A 20,722-nucleotide genomic window follows, 5' to 3' on the forward strand; every position below is an offset into this window, starting at 1 on the left:
AATGCAAAACATTTTTTTATACGTAATTATGTTGGTAAGAATGCAGGAGAACATCGTTATATTTAGAACACAGAGAGGAACACAATTAGAAGGAGGACTTACATGTAAAAAAGAATGATGACTTGACTGAGATGATAAATGGAAACTAACTCGGTTGGATGTTGTAAGATTTCAATTAAAAATTATTTCAATTTATTCTTGAAGGAGTTCAGAGATTGAGCTGTTGTAATATTGTTGTGAAGTGAATTCCAATACTTTGGCCCATCGTATAGATGAATGTGTTTTGAGCCAACAAAGTTCTCAGAAATGGCAAATGGAAGTCATTTGATCGCCGTGTTGGATAATTGTGAACGGATTGATTTCTTTGAAACATTGTTTCAAATATGTTTGGAAGATTATTTTTGTTATGATTATACATAAATTGTCCTAGATTAAACAAATATGTCAGCGGATACCATACATCATCAGACCATAACCCATATTAAGCAATGTTCCACCTGAACGTATTACGATCTTCACCGTCAAATTGTGTATAAAGGATATCAAATACACAAGAAATGGTCATTCCGGTCATCGCTTTTATTGAATTCAATCTGACACAAGTAGACTTGTATAATGCAATCTTTGTATGATATCAACAGGAGACCTTTTTGTTCTTGTTGTTGTTGCTATTGCGCACCTTGTAACACCCAAAGTGGCCTATAATATGAGGATTATCATTAATTCTGTATTGTGTCAACCGAAGACGGGAATTAAACATCGATACAAGCACACTATCCTCCAGCTTGCAATATATCCTGATAATTATGCTTTATCATTATTTATATATCTGTCTATTTTACTCTTGGCGGATTTTGGTAGAGTGAAATTGAATTGCATTTGCTGATTTAAAGGCAATTGCTAGTTGTAATTTCAATGTAGGGCCTACGAAGTGGAAACGTGGACTTTTATGACAAATGACGATGTCGTGTTATATCAAGTGCCCGTGTGAAGTAATGATCATAAGATATGTTATAATATTTTCGTACTCTTATCGAGTTTTGTTGTGAAAATTGGTCTAGAAATCGCTGAGCTTTCCAAAAAGCGATCCTGTTAAGATGCAACATGCCACAAGTTTTATTAGAATCTCTTGTTTTTGGACATCTCAGTCATTTCAAACCCGATTTTCATCAAATAAACTTTTGATTCCCCTTAGAATTGGTGTATGCTATATTATTTCATAGAGTGGTTTCTGAATATCTTGCAAAATGTTACAAGCTGAATCATCACCTCACCCAGTACTGTACAGTCCCTTTAAGTTTTCTCGGACTCGTCAACAATCATGATCAATGGTGATGACGTGACTTGCCTATAGGGGAGGGGGCGGCGTTATCGCTACTTTCAAGGGGTTCGAACCAAAGACCTCGTGATGGATAGTCCTTGGTCTGAGCGAAAACAGCACCAACAAATGCGGTTGTATCGCATCGATAGTGTTGTCCTCGTGTCCACAACAATCTAAGCGAGGCTATCAGCATGACAATGGAAAAAGGACGGTCCAGTTACCTGAGGGATTCGGACAACAATGTACAAAGGATTATACCAATTGGACTGACTACTGTGTGAACGGTGGTCTTATCGATGTTTCGTGGCAAGTAAGACTGTTACGTCACTACGACAAGGAGGAGAGAAAAGCATATCATTGAGCTCAACAAGTGTCAAAATTTTCATCCCGGCTCTCTTTTCCGCCATGCACTCTTATCGAGCGAAGAAAGGAAAAGAAACCTTAAAATGTATCTGTCAGATAACAGTTTGAAATGCATAATTGAACAAAGGAACAATCTCTGTCGAAACTCAGCTGAGGGGGCAAAGATTGGTCATGATGCCAAACACACATACTATACCTACTTATATACCAGGAGTGAAGCTAAAACACTATATCTAGAGCTACTTTTTATCATGCCCGCCGTTAGTATTTCTCAGGTCTTCGTTGCAAGTTGATAATGTTTTGCTCCAAGTTCTTTTTGTTTTGTTTTATCGAATTTGTTTTTATTTTACGCTCCGTCATGCATACGTTTAAAAAAACAAAAACAAAAACACACACAAAATAAAAATGACTGCAACCAAACATAATAGTGAGTAGCTGGACTGTTGCTTTTGACAATTCTCGTGAAAATTCCGCCAAAGTGGTGTATAAAAGCAGTATGCTGCTGCTATGGAAAAACAGCAGTGAATAGCAATACGGCGTGGAGAATGGCTTTCAGAGTGTCGACTGTCCTATGCACAATCGTGCATGTAATGTGACTGCACATTAAAGGTTGGTCCCTCTCCATGACAACGACGCCATGTCATCGTTTGGACTTTACACATACTTAGGCCTCTTCTGTGCAATAGCGTCGCATGTTTGTTGCAAAAAGTTGATCCCCCTCTCTCTTTCTGGTTCTCTTCTTGTCTCGCCCTTTATCTCTCGCTCTGTCTCCTTATCCAATTACTAAAATGCCGCATATAGTCTCGAGAGTAATACGGTATAGCATAATAAAGCAAACATAATTATTACGCTGTACACCAAGCGTGCATTTTGGTAATCAGAGGTAGCGTGTTTTGCATCGCGCATCAACAAAGGAGCCAGAGCTTTAGGTATAAGCCCTACCAATATACAAAGAGATTTGAGACATAACACACTGTAGACTGCAAGAATATATAAAATCATTTGAATGATATTGTATATAGGTGTTGATGAGGAAACAGCCAGGAAGCATTAACCAATAAGTTGTGCGCATTTCAAGTTGTTGCCGCAGTAACAACAATCATTACACCTGCCAATAATAATTGCAAACATTTGGATGATATATAGGGCCTATGCTTGTGAGGAGAACCCTGTTTTCATAGTTGAGTCTTAAAGGCACCACTTACCATTTGCAGATGAAGCAAAACCCCAACTTTAGTGCTTCAAGATAGTTCTATAAAGAATGTGATTTAGGGATAAAAACAGCCAGTGTTAATCAGTGTAATCAATGTTAGGTGCTTGCGTATTGTTAGATATACAAAGCCTTACATCTTAGGCTTTATTGCGAAATTTGTATAAATTATGGTAGGATGTTTTTGGATAAAACTGACCTACCTATACACATAACTAATGCATCATGTGATAACTCGAACATTTTTAAATCACTCCCCATAATGTTAAACAGTAGCTTTACTGTCTGTGTGGAGTTTTATTAACTGCGTCAACATTCGATTTTCGATTTTCCAAAGGTCAATTTGCCTTTATGTTGCACGCCAAAGTGATTTTAACAGGTCTATAAAAAAAAAAATGAAAATAAAGATGTGTCCTTCATTGCCGTGTTTCGTGTACAAAAGGTTTAATCACACCCGATTGATATTTTAAGTGTATCAATCTGCCGATTACAAGCAACCTGAAAGTAATAAGATAACTCAGCTCCCTTAATTGCCACCAACAGTTCCATCCCCCCCCCCCCCATCTCGTTCTCTCCCCCTTCCGAGACGAAATTGAACCTCCTTTTACATGCTTGTTCTCCTTTTGAGATGTCCCGTATAAGTACACAATAATCATTAGTCCCTCCCCTTCACAGTCGAGCGAAACAAAGGGGGCATTGGTGCCTACATTGGTCCGCACTGAACTATGCGTGTATTGACCGGATCTCATCAGTCCTTACGGCGCTTCATGCAATCTCTATATACTTCGCTTAACGTGAAGTACAGATTAGAAGAGATCTCAGCGGAGAGGACCAATCGCTGAAGAACTTTTGGATGTAATTTTCGAGTATTTTGAAGTCCTATGATACAGGGTATATTATACACCTTGTCAGGGACCAGTGGAACATTGCGTCATAATGGATGATAATCGTCATCCCTGATTATCTCTGCGTGGCTTTTTGTGAAATGGCCAAGCCGAGAAAGTTACCTCATCTTGATTTGGAACTTGAAAGAGCGAAAGCACCTGCCGTAGTGACGACCTCTCAGCTTGGCGCAGAATACCACATTCCTTCCCATAAGCATAAAGCTGGTAGGTTCTTCTGCATTCACAATTAGATAGTGATCGTATTAGATAATGCATACATAATCTTTTCGTTTGAAGATTTATCTTCTATACGAACACGATACTCATGAAATATTTTCACCGTATTTTTGTCCTGTATCAAGACAATCGCTTATCTGCAGAATGTAATACACCAAAAGGTACACTTAAGGAAGATAAATAGGACGTGAGTTAATGTAAGATATCAGAGTTTTTTCGTACACCTTTAGTCGTAAAATTGTGGTATCTTTGTCGATATTTCAGTCTTGAGTTTTGATTGATTTTAAAATTTCTTCCGATCATAATTATGTGAGCCGCGTTGACGTGTATAATCCCTGTTGGGATGAGTCTTTATCATGGACATTACGTGTCTGTATTGATCTTAATTGTTTTAAACTCAATACTTTAAAATATCAGTGTTCCATACTTCCTCCTATACCCTTTGCAATTTTCCAAAAACAAAAACGAAAAAAATGATGTGTTCCAAAATATTCCTTTGACCAATGAGTGTCCCACGGAAGTTGTTCGCCACACACCCGAGTATTAATACGTTTTCCAAACATGGTCATCAGTCATGCAGACTGCTTCTTTACATATTATACGAATACAACAACACGAAAATAACAAAATAGTTAAAACTACCGTCAATATCCAAAGAACGTTTAGCCAGCAGTTCGCCTCCGTTTTTGTCTTGTTGTATTGTCTTTTCCAGTATCTTTGTCTCTTATTTCAGACGATCTCAATAAGTTTATACACTATACAGTCATGTTCGCTTATATTGATATCAATCAATAATATCAACTGCGCCAGGTATTTAATATATTTTCCCGATGCCGTAGTGTCTGCGACGTAGTATATAGCCTATTTGCTCGCGCATTGAATGATTTCGTATATGAAAATAATATCATCACTTACAGTCATCTATCTTTATACCCTTGCAAGAATTAGATCCATTGATCTTCCAATTCAACGATTCACTATAACGAAACAAAAATATGATTTTGGAAAGATAGGGTAACCCTGCCTGGACCAAACAGTAGGCCATTCTGAAGCCCTCAAGATCCAATACAACAACTCCCTTGATGAAAGAAGGAGCTATGCCGATGGCATTACGTTTTATCTGAGAAAAACAATGCGCCTGAAAAGGTCAATACTTTAAGCATGAATAGGCCTTTATCGCTGTGAGAAATTGAATCCATTTTTTTCTTCCTCTCTTCAAAATCAATTGATATTAGCAAGACTGGCAAATAATCTAAAAATGATATCGATTTTTAATCGTGCAGTTGGACTCCGAGGTAGTCAGTTTTAAGTTTGTTTGATTTTGTGTGTGTGTGTGTGTGTGTGTGTGTGTGTGTGCAACACACGCCATCACAGCAGTGAAAACACACCTATTTCATTCAGCATACAAACTCAATAATTTCATTTTTTCACTCACCCATTCCTCTAGTTCTGTATATATATTCTGTTAGGAATTTCTGTGACCTTTGAGCATTCCGACTGAGGGGTAAGGGGCATTGTAAATAACCCCTGTTTTTATACTAGTACCATATTATTAGTATAGTAGTACTGTATTGTTTTTATTATTATTATTATTATTATTATCATTATTATTATCATCATTATTATTATTATTATTATTATTATTATTATTATTATTATTATTGTTATTATTATCATTATTATTATCATCATTATTATTATCATTATTATTATTATTATTATTATTATTATTATTATTATTATTATTATTATCATCATCATTATTACCATCATCATCATCATCATCATTAACATTATCATCTTCATGATGATGATGATGATGATTTTATTTTGCTTTCCGCGGAGCGGGGGAAAGCGCATTTAATTGCTATCAAACTATACTGTAAAAGGATTCAATCTTTCAAAATCAATGTATATACAGTGAAACTCCGTTATAACGAGGTCCGTGGGACCGCCGATATTGCCTCGTTATAACCAGTTCCTTGTTATAACCGTATACGCATCAAAAACAAAGAAAAGATAAGCATGGAGTCACATACCAAGCAATCAAACTTATGAGCAGTCTTTGCGTTGTTATTGCACAAGTAAATCGATCATCATTATTGAGAAAGAATAAAAAGGAATCATTTAATTTGTGAGTTGATGCCAAAAGAATGAAAAAAGAAGGGGTTGAAAAATCTCTTCGCGTGTGTTGTGCATGCCTTCTTGAAAAGTGCCCGGCAGGGTTGAATTCGTAATCCTTTCTACACCTATCTCTTCCTCGTGTATTAAACCATTCTGAAAGAATGAAAATATCGTTTGTGAAACACAGTATAAAATTTTAATAAACAAAATCACATTGTATTAAAAACGTTTGTTACTTTTTTTCTGAACATGGGTGCAAGCAGAGTAACATGCACTATTCAACTTATTTTACGCTGTGCGCGCCCAGCGGGAACGCGATTATTACATTACTATTATGTAATTCATTATTTAGGCGGTATTCCATGATGTTTGCACCAGCAGGGGTTGAAAATGCGTTTTGTATTTTTCTCCCCAAAATCTCTTCGCAATTTGTACATGTGTCCTTGAAAGGTACACGACATGGTTGAATTCGTGATCCTTTTTACGACTATCTCTTCCTCATTATAACGGACCATTCTGAAAGAATGAAATTATTCATTATTGTATAATACAGTGTGAAATAATAATGAACATCACGATGATTTCATTAATTATTTCGGCGGTAATCTTTTACATATAGTGTATACATCAAGGTTTCCCAACCAGCAAAACAACTGGAAGTTGGAAGTAACATGGAAAGGATTATGATTTTGCAGAGTTTGTGCTTTCTTTCTAATATTTAGATAGGTTAGGAGAGTCCATCTGAATTGAGTTGTATATCATTTTAAATCTTATAGAGTCTGCTCTTTCAGAAAGAGGATTGAGCTTTTAACTTTTTGCAAGATACTAAGAAACCACTAATGAAGTGCTACAGAGCAGGGGCGGATCCAGGGAGGACCGCAACCGGCGCACGCCACCCCCCCCCCCCTTTATTTTTTGTTGAAACAAAAGAAATAAAAAGAAAAAATGGGGGAGGGGTGTGTGCGCCCCCCTTTTAATTTTGTAAACACGCCCCCTCTTTACGGAATTCCTGGATCCGCCCCTGCAGAGCATACCATTCTCAGAGGAATTCAAAGTTCATTTGATGAAAATCGGTTTTGAAATGGCTGAGATATCCAAAAACAAAGTAAAACAAAGCGATTCTAATAAAAGTTGGTTCCACCTTTTATCATATCATAGGATCACTTTATTTTGGATATTTCAGCCATTTCAAAACCAATTTTCATCAAATAAACATTGAATTCTTCTTAGAATTACGTGCCCTTCATATTTCATAAGAGGTTTCTCATTATATCACCAAAAAAAAAAAAAAATCTGAAACCAGGTCTCAACCAAAACTATACCATTACTTTAACCAGAAATCTATATGTTTGGTGACTTTTTGTTTTGTTTTGTGATGCAGAGTCACAATTATTGCAGTGTTAGATATAAGCTATTGCAGTTTGACTGCTGAACTTTGTCATAGATGAGTCCATAGGTGATGGCATAAGTGCTTTGCCAGGTATTAACCAAACCAGAAATGAGACAAATCCCCCTAGAGAAAAAAAAGAAGCAAATGCATTGCAAAACAAAACAGAACAGCTAAGCATGCATGTAAAAAAAAAAAAATCATTGAAAAGCAAACGGGTCAATCGAAGCACACTAAAAAAAAAAAAACCCAAAAAAAAAAACCCAAAAAAAAAACCGAAAAGAAGATTTATAGTAAAGTGCATTGAAGAAACCATTTAAAATGGACAAATGCAAATCTCTGTCAGCACATAACAGTCTGATTTCTGATTGCTTTGATGAATAAAAGCTATTGTGTATAGTAGACAAGGTCATTATCATTAGTATTATTATCATAATTAGTATTCTGACGTATGGAACCTCAGAGTGCAAAGAGAGTGGATTGCAACACATATCACTGTATACTAATGCTCACAAAATATTTGCAATGATAGAATTGTTTGAAGTTTAGCTGCTTTCACAATTTGATTAATTTGAAGACATGAAAATATTTCAAATGATTATGAAAGATGTGTTGAGGTATCAGTGATCCAAACATAAATGCATCAGTAAACGTTGCAGTGCATTGTTTTTGTTATTGTTTCAATCCACAATATTTTTATATGCTTTTCATTCAAAGTCTTGTTACCGTGGCAACGCATTGTTCAACAATGACGAAAAGTGAAGTTTGCCACATCTAAGTACTATACCGGTCACGTGTGCCAAATTTCAAGCCATATGCTCGAAGACTGACGAATTTATCTGAATTCACAATATTTTTAAATGCTTTTAAGTGAAAAAAAAAAATATGCTGTTACCCTGGCAGCGCATTGTTCAACATCAACAAAAGATTAGTTTTGCACATCTACATACTGTAGCGGTCACATGTGCCAAAATTTAGGTCAAATGCTAAAGAAACAAGGAAGTTAGGTAAATCCACATATTTCTTTGTATATCATTGGTATAGAAAAACTGTTGTTGCCATGGCAACAGATTTCTTCACACCCACACAGAAAAAAAGTGTCTTGCAACAACTACACATTACATTGATGATTCTATGCTGAATTTCAACTGCATTACTTTAAAACTGAGAGTAGTTCGATCCACAACAATTTGTGTGATTTTTATAAAAATTTGCTGTTGCCATGGCAACGCATTATGTGATACTAACGAAAAGGTGTCTTGGCACATCTACCTTCGACAGCGGTCACACATGCCAAATTTGGGGTCAATTACTCCAAAAATGAGAAAGAAGTTTGATACAATGACTCTCTTTGTAAAGCTATCACATAGGCTAAGCCTGCTCCTGACCACTCCTACATTAAAACAAGTGATAGCTTTGCCAAGTTAGGAGAGACTTATATGTGCTAGCTTTGTTCATTAAATGGTTTCTAAAAAAAGTCTTTCCTAAGTCTGAGTTTATGTGATAGATTTATGCGATAGCTTCTCATGAAATGGTTTCTTAGCAAAGTCTCTCCTAAGAGACAGAAAGTCTCGCTTAAAGGGTGTGTACAGTTCTGGTCGAGGTGAGGATTTAGCTTTTAACGTTTTGCGAGATATTCAGAAACCACTCTATGAGATGTCAAAGAGCATGCAGTTCTAAGGGGTATCAAAATTTTATTCGATGAAAATCGGTTTTGAAAGCTGAGATATCCAAAAACAAGATGAAACAAAGAGATCCTAATAAAGTTGTGGCATGTCGCCTTTTATTTTTAGCACTTTCCAGCCATTTGAAAACCAATTTTCATCAAATAAACGTTAAATCCTTCTTAAAATTATATGCTCTTTCATATTTCATAAGAAGCTTTTCATTATCTCACTGAGGAATGTTCAAAACATGAATCCCCACCTCAACCAGTACTGTACAGTCCCTTTAAGACTTTCATGAAACGGATCCCCGGTTTGTCGGGTCGCACGTGGAGAGAGGTCTCCCTGCCTGCTAGTTCCTGCTCTCCACAGATATCAGACATCCTACCTGTTTCTCATAACATTTTGCGTGCTATCCACTGGACATTCAAGTTGTTAAAACGAAAAAGTTTCTTACACTACTTAAAAGAGGACTTTCTTGTAGATTTATACCACTCCTGCACAAGTTTGGTTTTTCTTTTATGAATATGATAATGATACTTAAAAACGAACGTCCTAGAAATAGTTATACGCAAAAGCTCAAGTTCGTTTTACAGAGCTTGGAAAATTGTAAGCAATTGCTAGCAAGAACAAGCAAAAGTCATATGCATACGTTTTTAAGCAATTAATGCTTGGTCTCCAAGCAATATTACTTACGGGCAGCAAGCACTTGCTTGTGCTTCCTAGCAAAAGCTTTTCCTCGCAAGCAATTTATTGCTTGCTTTTATGCTTACGGATTCAAGCAAAAGGCTAGCACAAGCAATATTGCTAGCGTTTATGCATCCGGCCCACAACATCATACAACAAGATAAGTAGATAAATAATGATATTTGGGATCTTTTAATTTGATTACATAATGTGTCAGGAAGTAGCGAGCGGCGAAAGTGAAGATTCCTCGCTACCACGTAAACAAAAGGAACATCTTCTTCGATCGATAGATCGCAGCTCTCCTCTACGACAGCCTCCTATTTCTCGGGCACTCTTGTCTCGAGCGATACAGAGCGGTACCCATAATATACTGCATACAGAGTAATTCGTGAGTTTGAACGTGAAATTAGCAGGCTGGGTACTTGTCCCGAAGTCTTGTACGAGGACGTGTCTGCCTCAGCCCTCTGCCGTGTGTTTTGTATTGTGTGAATGTACGTTTTTACGTAGGTCCTCTGTACGTTCCATCGTGCGTGACGACGGAAGAACACAGATTAAGTCTCGGGAAATGTAACAAGAAATTGCCCTTTCCACCTCTTTTCAGGTGAGCATGAACTCGAAGAAGTGACGCCGAGTGCACAAGATCTTTATGGACCAGATGCTACGAAGGAAATCGGCGCAACTCCAGCAACAGCATCAAAAGTTGCGATAGACGGAGTTGGTGGTGAAGAGTTTGGAAACTTTCAGCACAACGGCGGCCCTGCACCCGTGATTGTAGAGGCTGACCCCGTCATGTCTGGCCACGGCAGACCGCTGTCGCGGGCCCGTCCCGTCTCGAGAGGCAGCATGCACCATGGGCACATAGACGCTGCCGTGGAATACGAGATGAACAAGTACAAAGATGATTACTCAGAGGACGCTATGGAAAAGAGAGCAAAAGTCATCAAGGCAGTCCCTACAACAATCGATAGAAAAAGAAGCTTAAGGTAAGCATTTTTTTTATATTTATTTTATAAATTATATTTGTTACATTCTATTTAGGCCCTAGAAAGTCTTATTTTTGGGGACGGAGGGGGGGGGGGGGGGAGGGGGTCTGGCAGGCTACACAGTTTATTTTACACCTAACTGTTAGTATTGTCAACGACCTATTCCATTTACTGGCACTATTCCCGTGGAGGCCACTTCACACTTCGCCATGATGCATTGTTCACATTGCTAAACTTTTTACCTCAGCCAAGGAAGGTACAAATGTAATTTACCAATGGCAGAAGAAACAAAAACCCAGCATCAGTGCATTAAAATAAATCCTTCAAAATAAATTCTGCCATTAAAGTTTGATGTATCATATTTTTCTTATCCCGGCTTTATCTTCATTAAATATGGCATCATAAGAAAGCCTGATTTATTATCTTTAAAATGACAGCTCACTTGCTGTGATTGGGTGTTCTTGGAATGTGCAAAACAGCTGAGTAGTGTGTATGACAACAGATCAAAAGTGAAAAGTCACAACAATTCTGCTATTGATAATGTACAGTTTTGATGAAAAAAGGCAACTGTAATATGCAATGCTGAAATGAAAGCACTTTCCAAAACTCCCATTTTCTAAACTTTATTAGATGACTGTTTGGTCAACCTTTATGATTAATTCTAATCTGCAGATACTACTGCAGTTTTTGATTCATGGATGAGGCAAAAAGAGGGCTAAGCAGGAATATACAGGCACATGCAAAATATATTTGTAAGATGCATTACCGGTATGTCTCCTATTTAGTTCAGACAGTTTACCCAAGTTTCATGTGAATTGCATTAATGGTTTCTTTTAATGGGACATGAAAAACTATAATGTACAGTGTGTACATTTAACATAATTTGATACATGAACCATGAATTGTGTAGTCGAAAGTCCCAAGTGAATGAAATTCAAAGGATCGAATACTTCACACCTATTGCATGTTTTGTTACTTAGTATACTGTACAACTGTAGTTGTCTTGTTTATTCTCAAAGCCACTTTACTGATTACCAGTCAACTATTTTGACAGATTGATTGCTCACCACGTAGTGCTTCAATTTTGAAATGTCTGGTTTTCTGTTTATTTACAAATATGTATTGTTTGCGAGTTGAATTAAAACCAGTTAGTCTTCATTATTCCTCTTTGAAATCTACAGTAATTTGACTGTTGTTTTACAGTCATAAAATCACCCATATATTGATAAAACAGTTTCGCGCAAGGATAGCATAGACTGGCGTAGTGACCTGCTGCAATGAGTTTGCTTGGCTACCATGTTTAGCCCCGCCTCCAAATCAAGTGATGAGTCTAAAGGTACTGGAACCGTTGCGCACATTTACCGGATATCAAGATTGCACATCCTTCTCTCTTAGTAAATAGTGTCACTGTGTTTAATTTGAGCAATAAGGAGGGGGAAAAAAATCTGCTGTTCATGAAATCATATTACAGTGTAATCCTTAAGTGTGTATCCCCAGTATAGATTGTATTTCTACAGTCTGTTTATTCCTGTCTAGTGTTTCAAAGACGATGGGCTGCTGATAGTACGTTGCCATGAAATAGCTGGTGTTATTATGGACTTTAATAAAAGATTACCTTGTACTTGTATATTATTTCTTCCTTTGTGGCAAGAGTGACCATCAAAAGCAAGCCTTGCTACTCATTAGATAGGATTATCTTATAGAGGATCTTGGGACCTAACGTTTCAGTTTGGTATATAATGGAACCTGTGGCTGGAAGTAATGTCAATGATGGAACTGGTTTTGACCGACCAAGAGATGAGCTGGTTGCTAGGGGAAATGATGGTCATGGGTAAGCATGACATTTGGCTTGAAAAGTATAACTTTTACAGCCAGCTACTTGTATACCATGTATGATTTATACACGTAAGTGGAATAAACACACCCATAAGATGCGAGTGATAGCGTTCATATTCCGAGAAGTACTAGTATGGTGGGGTTCCTGAATGATGTAGCGCTGCGGGGCACTAGATATTGATAATTGATTGAATACTGATAAATTCATAATGTGTTCACTTTTCACATTACGTGTAGGTACATCCCTGTATGCTTAGGCTGTATATCACTTCTGTGAAAGATTTGGTGATCTGTGTTTGCTAAATTGTCTTTGTATATATTCAACCCAAGACATGACTATATCCAGCATCATGTGCAGAGAATATTGCAGTTTCAGAGTGTATAAAGAGAACTTAAACTCTTCGTAGAGGTCTTAACATGTAGAATACATTCTGAGGCATCCATAAAGTGTAGTGTAAGTGTGGCAGAGATTCCAACCCCAAGCACCTTCTGATCTGGAGATTCTCCCGCTTGAAACCCCTTGCAAACGGGAAACTCCAAATTTATGTGTGCGAAGCACACGTCACGAGCGCGAAGTCCCTTGCGGCCTGGGTCCAGAGCCCGCTTAAGGGCCGTGAAAGCTTTAGGGTTCCAGATGCTCTCTCGCGCTATCCCATTCTTATTTTTTGACAGACGATGATACTAAGTAAGATATCATTTCAAGTGGGAGACACAGAGCCAGGGTGGGAGAAATTGCATCTCAAGCGGGAGAACAGGAGATTTTGCAAAAATGGGCTTTCGGCAGGAGATCTCCCATCAAAAGCGGGAGAGTTGGAGTCTCTGATGTAGTGGAATGGAAGAGTTGTGTCAATTGATGTCTGTGGGAAACTTTCCAGAGAAGGGGAAACGTCCGCACCAAATAATGATGAAGAAGCCGCAAGTAACATGGGAACCACGAGGAGACGACATTCGGTAGCGGAATATCTCGATACGATGGAGGAGGAAGAGAAGCAGGAATTTTTGTGAGTAACTTGCATGCAAGTCGCTGAAGCCTGCCGTATTGATCATGTGGAGTTCATCAGAAACACCCCTCCTGAAGGCACCCACCCCAGCATTTGAGCCATTGATTTATTTAATAAAATTTTATGTCGGCACTGCTTGAATTTCAGCATTGCGGTGTCCATAATGTGTGACTTATAACTAACTTTATGTGTCATAATTTTATTGGTATGATGATTGTTACATTTCATTCATTACTGGTCACATTGCATTTTTCATGTACAGTTTACAGAAGCGCAGCAAAGCTTCAAATTCTGAATGTGTAAAGTTGAACACACAGCATTCATACTGTGAACAATGCATGACTTTGAATATTACTGAACGAACATAAGTAGAGCATGTCTTTCCCAAAACACCAGTTGGTGAGTTTTTAATGTTAAAAGAAATAACATGACTATAAAGTTCATTGGTGTGTTGTAGTTGTACAAACTTAACATAGCATGCATTGCAGTACTTGTATTTCATGTTAAAATCAATGACTTGAAAAATGTGTGTTTAGGTTAATACCCATTAGGGATCAGTAATACTGCCTGCTTTTGTTGTAGGTAAATTCGATAACTGGCAGGTGACATGTTTGTAAATGTATTGTACATTTATACCAGTCATGCCCCTGCTTGTTCAGTCTTATTCAAGTTTATTTACATAGCAAAAACATTTATTTAATCAAGTAACAGAGCAATAATTTGTGCATAAGTGGCATTAAAATGTTACATTTGTACCTACAGCTGTGCTGATTGAGGTCATCAAATTTCCAGTGACTGTCACTTGAAATGGTTTGAGATGCGTACAGCTTAATTCTGAGGCAAATGTAGAAATGAATGCACACCCACTGAAACCATTGCGGCTTTGATGTAACTGATACTCAGTATATACCCTGTACGCAAATCAGTAAAAATTTGTTCGTTTGTCATACATTGTATAATCACTTTATCATAGTGCAACAGTAGTGGTCCCCCAGTTAGGCACCCAGAATAATGTATTTCTAGTGTATCTCTTTCTTTTTTCTAGAATCTTTAAGCACTTCACCTACCCACATAGCAACAAGGCAGCCACTGGTTTTTTTTTTTTTTTTTTTTTTTTTTTTATCCTGCTGTAGTTTTGCCAAGATTTCATGTATTTTCTTCCCCTCATCATGTTCATTGGCATGAGTAATCATACAGTATGTGAGTGAGTGTCTGCACTATTTTAAGGAAAGTGCAAATGTGTAATCCAAATACCGATAAGCATCTACTGTACATGTACACCCATTGTAATAGTGTCAGTTTGTGCCTTACACCCTGATGCACTGTATTTACATATTGTAGTCCCTGCCATCACCATTCATTTGCTTTTCACCTCAGGATTACGTAACAGCATGTAAAGGGTCTCCCCCATCGTAATCTTTCTGTCTGTTCCTCGGGCTGCGGTTGTTGTTTTTAACTCCTCTGTTTGGTATGATGTTGGCAAGTGTGGCAGTGTGTTTTATGTCTTTGTGTGTGTGTGTGTGTGTGTGTGTGTTTGTGTTTGTGCTTACATAATGTGTGCATTATGCAAAGGGAAAGGTTTTAGAAGGGTCAGCTTCACTGCTACAAAAATCTTGGATGTACATGTATCTAGGATAAACAATATTACATCTGCTCAAGACTGATTGTGTTGCAGCTTGAAGAATATAATTTGTTAGGTACCTGTACAACATGCCTGCATACTAGTGTAATTTTGATCCTTTACAAGTTGAATTCAATTAAATGAATAAATTCATTTTTTCCTTCATTTCCTTTCTACTCAGTTCTAACATCAGCCATGGATTTTCCTCACCAAGTTTGCTCAATACATATATGTTGTAGATACAGTAATGTGATTTATATGTATTGAACCACTGTAAGCAAATATTGTAAGCAAATTTTTGTAGTTCTTGTCGAAATGCACAGAAATGTTCTCCTCTGCAGTGCAATCACTCATTTTACTGTTTTTAGATGACATGACAATATTTCTTCTGGGTAAAAATGGATGGGGATCCAATGGATGCATATATTCATTAAGCATGCTGCTCCTAATAATCTTAATTGATAGACTAGACTTGGAATTTGTCAACACTGACAAATTAGGTGATCCGATCTATTTGGAAATCAACGATTCAAATCCTGATCCCAATAGGCATGGCCATAAATGTTTCATCTGCGTTTAGGGGATATTTGCCGTGTGATGTTTGGATTCTCATTGAGAAAAGGGAGTCAGACCTGCCATCTTTGGTACCGAATTCCGTATACACTAACGAAGATACAGAATGAAGTATATTTGACCACACAGCCAAGATGGTATCTGAGCAAAAAGTGGTGATTTTGTGAAATGATCCTTGTAACATGGTCTTTGCGTGTGTAAAATATGGGAAAGATAGGACATGTATTCACCAAGATACAGGATGAAACATTTATGACCTTTGACCCTAATTTACATACCCAAGATGGTGTCCGATCAAGTAGTTGTTATTTTATGAAATAATGTACGTGACATGAACTAAACATGTGCAAAATATGTGGGTGATAGGGGCTGTTTTTCTTGAGTTATTGCAAAGAAAGTTGCAGAAAGAAAGAAAATCTCAATACATCGAAGATAAGCTTTAATTTCAACCAAGTTTTTTAACGTGATCCCGACATCGTATGAAAAAACAATGTGTACAGTAATGATAGTGCAAAGTCTCAGCTACAACATATTAAAATCAGGGAGAAATTCACCGAAGCATAAGTGAGCTAGTGCTCGAAAGAGATAGTCATGTCAATTTTCATTTGCAGAAAAAACTGCACTCCCATAGAGATAACACGTCATAACAAAGATAGAGAAAGAAGTACATATGACATTTGACCCCACTTTGCACAGACAAGATGGCATCTGAGCAAAAAGTAGTTATTTTGTGAAATGATTCTTGTAACATGGTCTTTACGTGTGCAAAATATGGGAGAGATAGAACATGTATTCACCAAGATACAGGATGAAACATTTATGACCTTTGACCCTAATTTACATACCGAAGATGGTGTCTGATCAAATAGTTGTTATTTTATGAAATAATGTACATGACATGAACTAAACATGTGCAAAATTTTGGGGTGATAGGGGCTGTTATTCTTGACTTATTGCAAATAAAGTTGCAGAAAGAAAGAAACATCTCAATACATCGAAGATAAGCTTTGATTTCAACCAAGTTTTTTAATGTGATCCCGACATCGTATGAAAAAATGGAGGACACACTAGCGATAGCCCAAAGTCTCAGCTACAACATATTAAAATCTGGGAGAAATTCACCGTAGAGTAAGTGAGCTAGTGCTCGATAAAGGTAGTCATGTCAATTTTCATTCCAAGAAAAACTGCACTCCCGTAGAGATAACACGTAAACCGGTGAAATTTGACAACATTACTTTCAATCCGTTTTTACGAGGTAATAACGTCATCCAGTCAAAATTTTGTAATACACTTTTAAAAGAACATTAAATAAGCTACAACATACTGAAATCTGGGAGAAAATTAACGAAGGATAAGTGAGATACGCTCGAGTGAACTTGAAATTTGGTGACGTCATTTTGAAAATTTACTTTTTTTATTTTATTAAGAAATCTGATATCTTTTAGTCATTTTTTCAGCATCGCCAACCCATGAATTGACATGTACAACTCATCAGCTTTCAGAATATGTAAAGAAAATGGGGGGTCACCGTCCATCCTGACGAGTAAAATCGGATTTAAAATTGGCGGTTTTTTTGCATAGTTGCACTGTATATCGCCATTGACGCGCGCGCGGAATTTCAACTTTGACGGGCCTGTATGACGTCATATTGAGTCGGATCGACTTGAAACTTGGTAGAAATATTCCTTGACATTTCAGACATCCGATCAAAGTAAAAAAACGGGAAATTTCTATTGTATATGAGCTGTGCGTGCGTATATGTGCGCGCGCGTACGCGTCCGTCCGATTTTTTCAATTTTTCAAAAAATGCTCCAAATGGTCTGAAACGTATGCAAAAAAAATTTGAGCGCGATTGGAGCATACAAATATTTCAACGCGCGCGTACGCGCACGTTTTAACGAGGCGATGAATTTTGAAAACATGAGTAGAATTCCCTTGAATTGAAATTTACGTGACGTAAATTTCATTGAAAAATTCCATTCCATTAATGAGATATGATTGAAAATGTGTTTTCATATAATGACGTCATAGTGACGTCACGGTCGACTGATCACTACGATTTTACTTGACCCGTCGTCTTTGGGACATGATACATATATGGTATAATTTTGACATTGATAGGAAGAGGACTTTTTGAGCTAATCTCTACACAAATTTTGTCCAGAAATAAAGAAGGAAAAAGAATCAGTACAGATACAGAAGGTGATCCGAAGGATACTCGGATCACCTAATGACATGGTTTGAAAATAATGTGTGCAGAGTTACATACAAATAAGTAGGTGTGGTTAAGAATTTGAAATGTTTCTTGCATCACTGGACAGGATGATTATACTGTAAACTGATGTAAATTTGCATACTCATGTTACATTAGTCACTGCCCATTTGTATACTTTAGTTTTGATTTTGATTTTTGCTGTATGTCATGTCAATCTTATTACAAAGTGTTGAGTGTGAGTGTGTGTGTTTTTATTTTGCATGATAGACAGGGAACTAACTATTATATTGTATTATAGAAATAACTGTTTCATGTTACTGCCTCAAGAAAAGAAAAATAATGAAAAGAAAATGATTGCCTTTGACCACTGCCAGATGTCTGATGCTAAAATATATATGGTAAGAATATGTTTTGGTGTTTTGGTGCTAAGTGTAAGAAGTTTCTGCCGGTTGGTGATTTTTATTTTATACCACTCTTGAATTGGGTATAAGAAAATGCTTCAAATGAGCATGATGAGTGTAGTACTTCATGTAGTGTGTACATTGTATCTGGTATTTATGATGATGGCTGAAATGATCAAATTTTTCAATCAGCTGATAGTATGTTGGATAGACACATTCGTAAACTGAGTTTCAATTTAAAGATTATATTTTGATGATATTTTCACCTCAAGCTTATTAATGTATTGCCAATTTTATTTCAACCAGAAACTATGATATTGAGTTGGAACTATAGGTTTTCAATTTATACAGCAAGCCAATATATTTTTTTTAATATGTTTATCTGGGGTCTTTGAATAGTATATCATCTTTTGACTTTGTTCACCTGTTTTGTTTTTGTTTTCCATTTTTTAGGAAGAAATATGGCAAGGGGAAGCTGAAGGCACTTTCTGGATGGAAGGCTTTCAAGTATAACATTGCTCTGGTAAGTATTACAGACATGGTCTCTCTCTTCAGTTCATTTATCTTTGTCCTACAGTACAAGCACAAGCACATATTGAGAAACATCAGCAAACATTTCTAGGTTCTTTCCCAAAGCTGGTCATCTGTAAACTTTCTTTTTACCTTGTTGCTATAACCTGTTAGTTGTGGTGATGATTAAGTTAACATTGTATTTCAGAAAAACTTACAAATTATAAGACTACATGTGTACAGTCAAGTGTTCACAGCATTGTTGCTCACACCATGGACCTAATATACAAGGATGTTCATCATATCGTTAATTAATTCATGCACCTGTACATCTCAAAAGCGCCACAAAGACATTTTTAGCATGTTTCACTGCTTTGATCTCATCGTCGCCGCCAGCAAGCTGGGAGAAGAACAAGACAGAGATTCGAGAAATCTAAAACTATATGCGTAGAAGAAAATAACTCACAAAAATCAAGTAAAGTGAATGTGCAGTTGTGGTGTATCATAGGAAATCATGCCTCAAACAATTTTGCTTGGGAGAAGCAGGCACTTTTTAAAAGAAAGCTAATATTTTGGCAGAATGATTGTCATTTGTGATCTCAATATTTCACTTTTCCGCAGCTTATTCCAGAGCAAAAATTGATGGTAATGGTAGAGAACAGGTATATCTTGCCATTAGGCAAGGTCTTATGCGTGTGCGAATCAGCAATTACCCATCTTTGACACAAAATTTGTCATGATCTCAGGTTTGCTGCTTCTAATCATCTGTATTTATTCAAAGACATTTCTGTCTGAAAAAGGCACATCAGCGAAACAAGACTGAAATGAGCGAAACGATTCTTTTGTTAGTGACGATACATGATCACACAATCGTTACTGTCAAGACACCTGAATGTACTCATTAAGATGCACATAATCATGTGTCGGCGACAATCATTACATCAAAGAAAGACTACTGTGAACAGTCCAAGTATATTAAGTCCATGCTCACACTTTACTGTACGTGGGCATACTGTACATGTATATGACTATAATTAGACATCTGCAGTTAATTATACCCCTATTGTTTGGATAACAATTTACAGCATCTGTGGAATGCAGAAACTTCTTTTATTCTTCCTTGAAGAGCATGCCATCTCCTGTGAACTTGTTAATGCACTTCCTTCATACCACCAAATGCTGCGTTTTGGTGGGGTGGAGGAACGTGGGGGATGCATCTGTTCACCCAACGAGTTAGCCTTTTTCAAAGACCCCACTGCTTTTGCCACTGAAAGTCTTGAGCGAAACACTTTAGACCCTATTTTTTTTTTTTTTTTTTTTTTATAGAACTAAGATTGATATTATTCATGACTGGAAGATGGCCCAAAAGCACACACCACTCATACTGAATAATTAAGTTGGTCACTTCTATCACTGAATTAAGATTCACCTGTTGGCCTTCAGTGCAAAATGTGTTTGCATTCATGAGCTTTGGACAGTGCTGTGCTAATTGGTTGTGATTTTTAATTCGTATTCCAACAACCAAGTGCTGGTAGCAAATTTGGTAATTCAATGCGTAAGTCATCAAATTCAAACAGATCCCCATGTGCCTTCTTGTTGGTTTGGAATACTAGTCATACATAGTACTTCCTGCTTGTCCCTGTTGTAATGACTACAGTGGAAGGCCCTTGACAAAAACTACAACCAGCTAATTACAAAGTGTGTT

At 37.1% G+C, this 20,722-nt stretch overlaps 1 protein-coding gene across 1 annotated transcript in view; it reads left to right on the forward strand.

The window, feature by feature from the left end:
- Positions 1 to 3,879: 3,879 nt before the first annotated feature.
- The window catches only part of LOC140231667 (transmembrane channel-like protein 7), a 40,639-nt gene continuing 23,796 nt past the window's right edge, over positions 3,880 to 20,722 (forward strand). Inside the window, exons 1-3 of the mRNA XM_072311822.1 lie at positions 3,880 to 4,003; positions 10,479 to 10,860; positions 18,961 to 19,030. Of these exons, the coding sequence (XP_072167923.1) occupies positions 3,880 to 4,003; positions 10,479 to 10,860; positions 18,961 to 19,030 (576 nt within the window). The remainder of the gene's footprint in view (positions 4,004 to 10,478; positions 10,861 to 18,960; positions 19,031 to 20,722) is intronic.

The sequence above is a fragment of the Diadema setosum genome, chromosome 8, assembly GCF_964275005.1.
Source record: "Diadema setosum chromosome 8, eeDiaSeto1, whole genome shotgun sequence".
Lineage (NCBI taxonomy): Eukaryota > Metazoa > Echinodermata > Echinoidea > Diadematoida > Diadematidae > Diadema > Diadema setosum.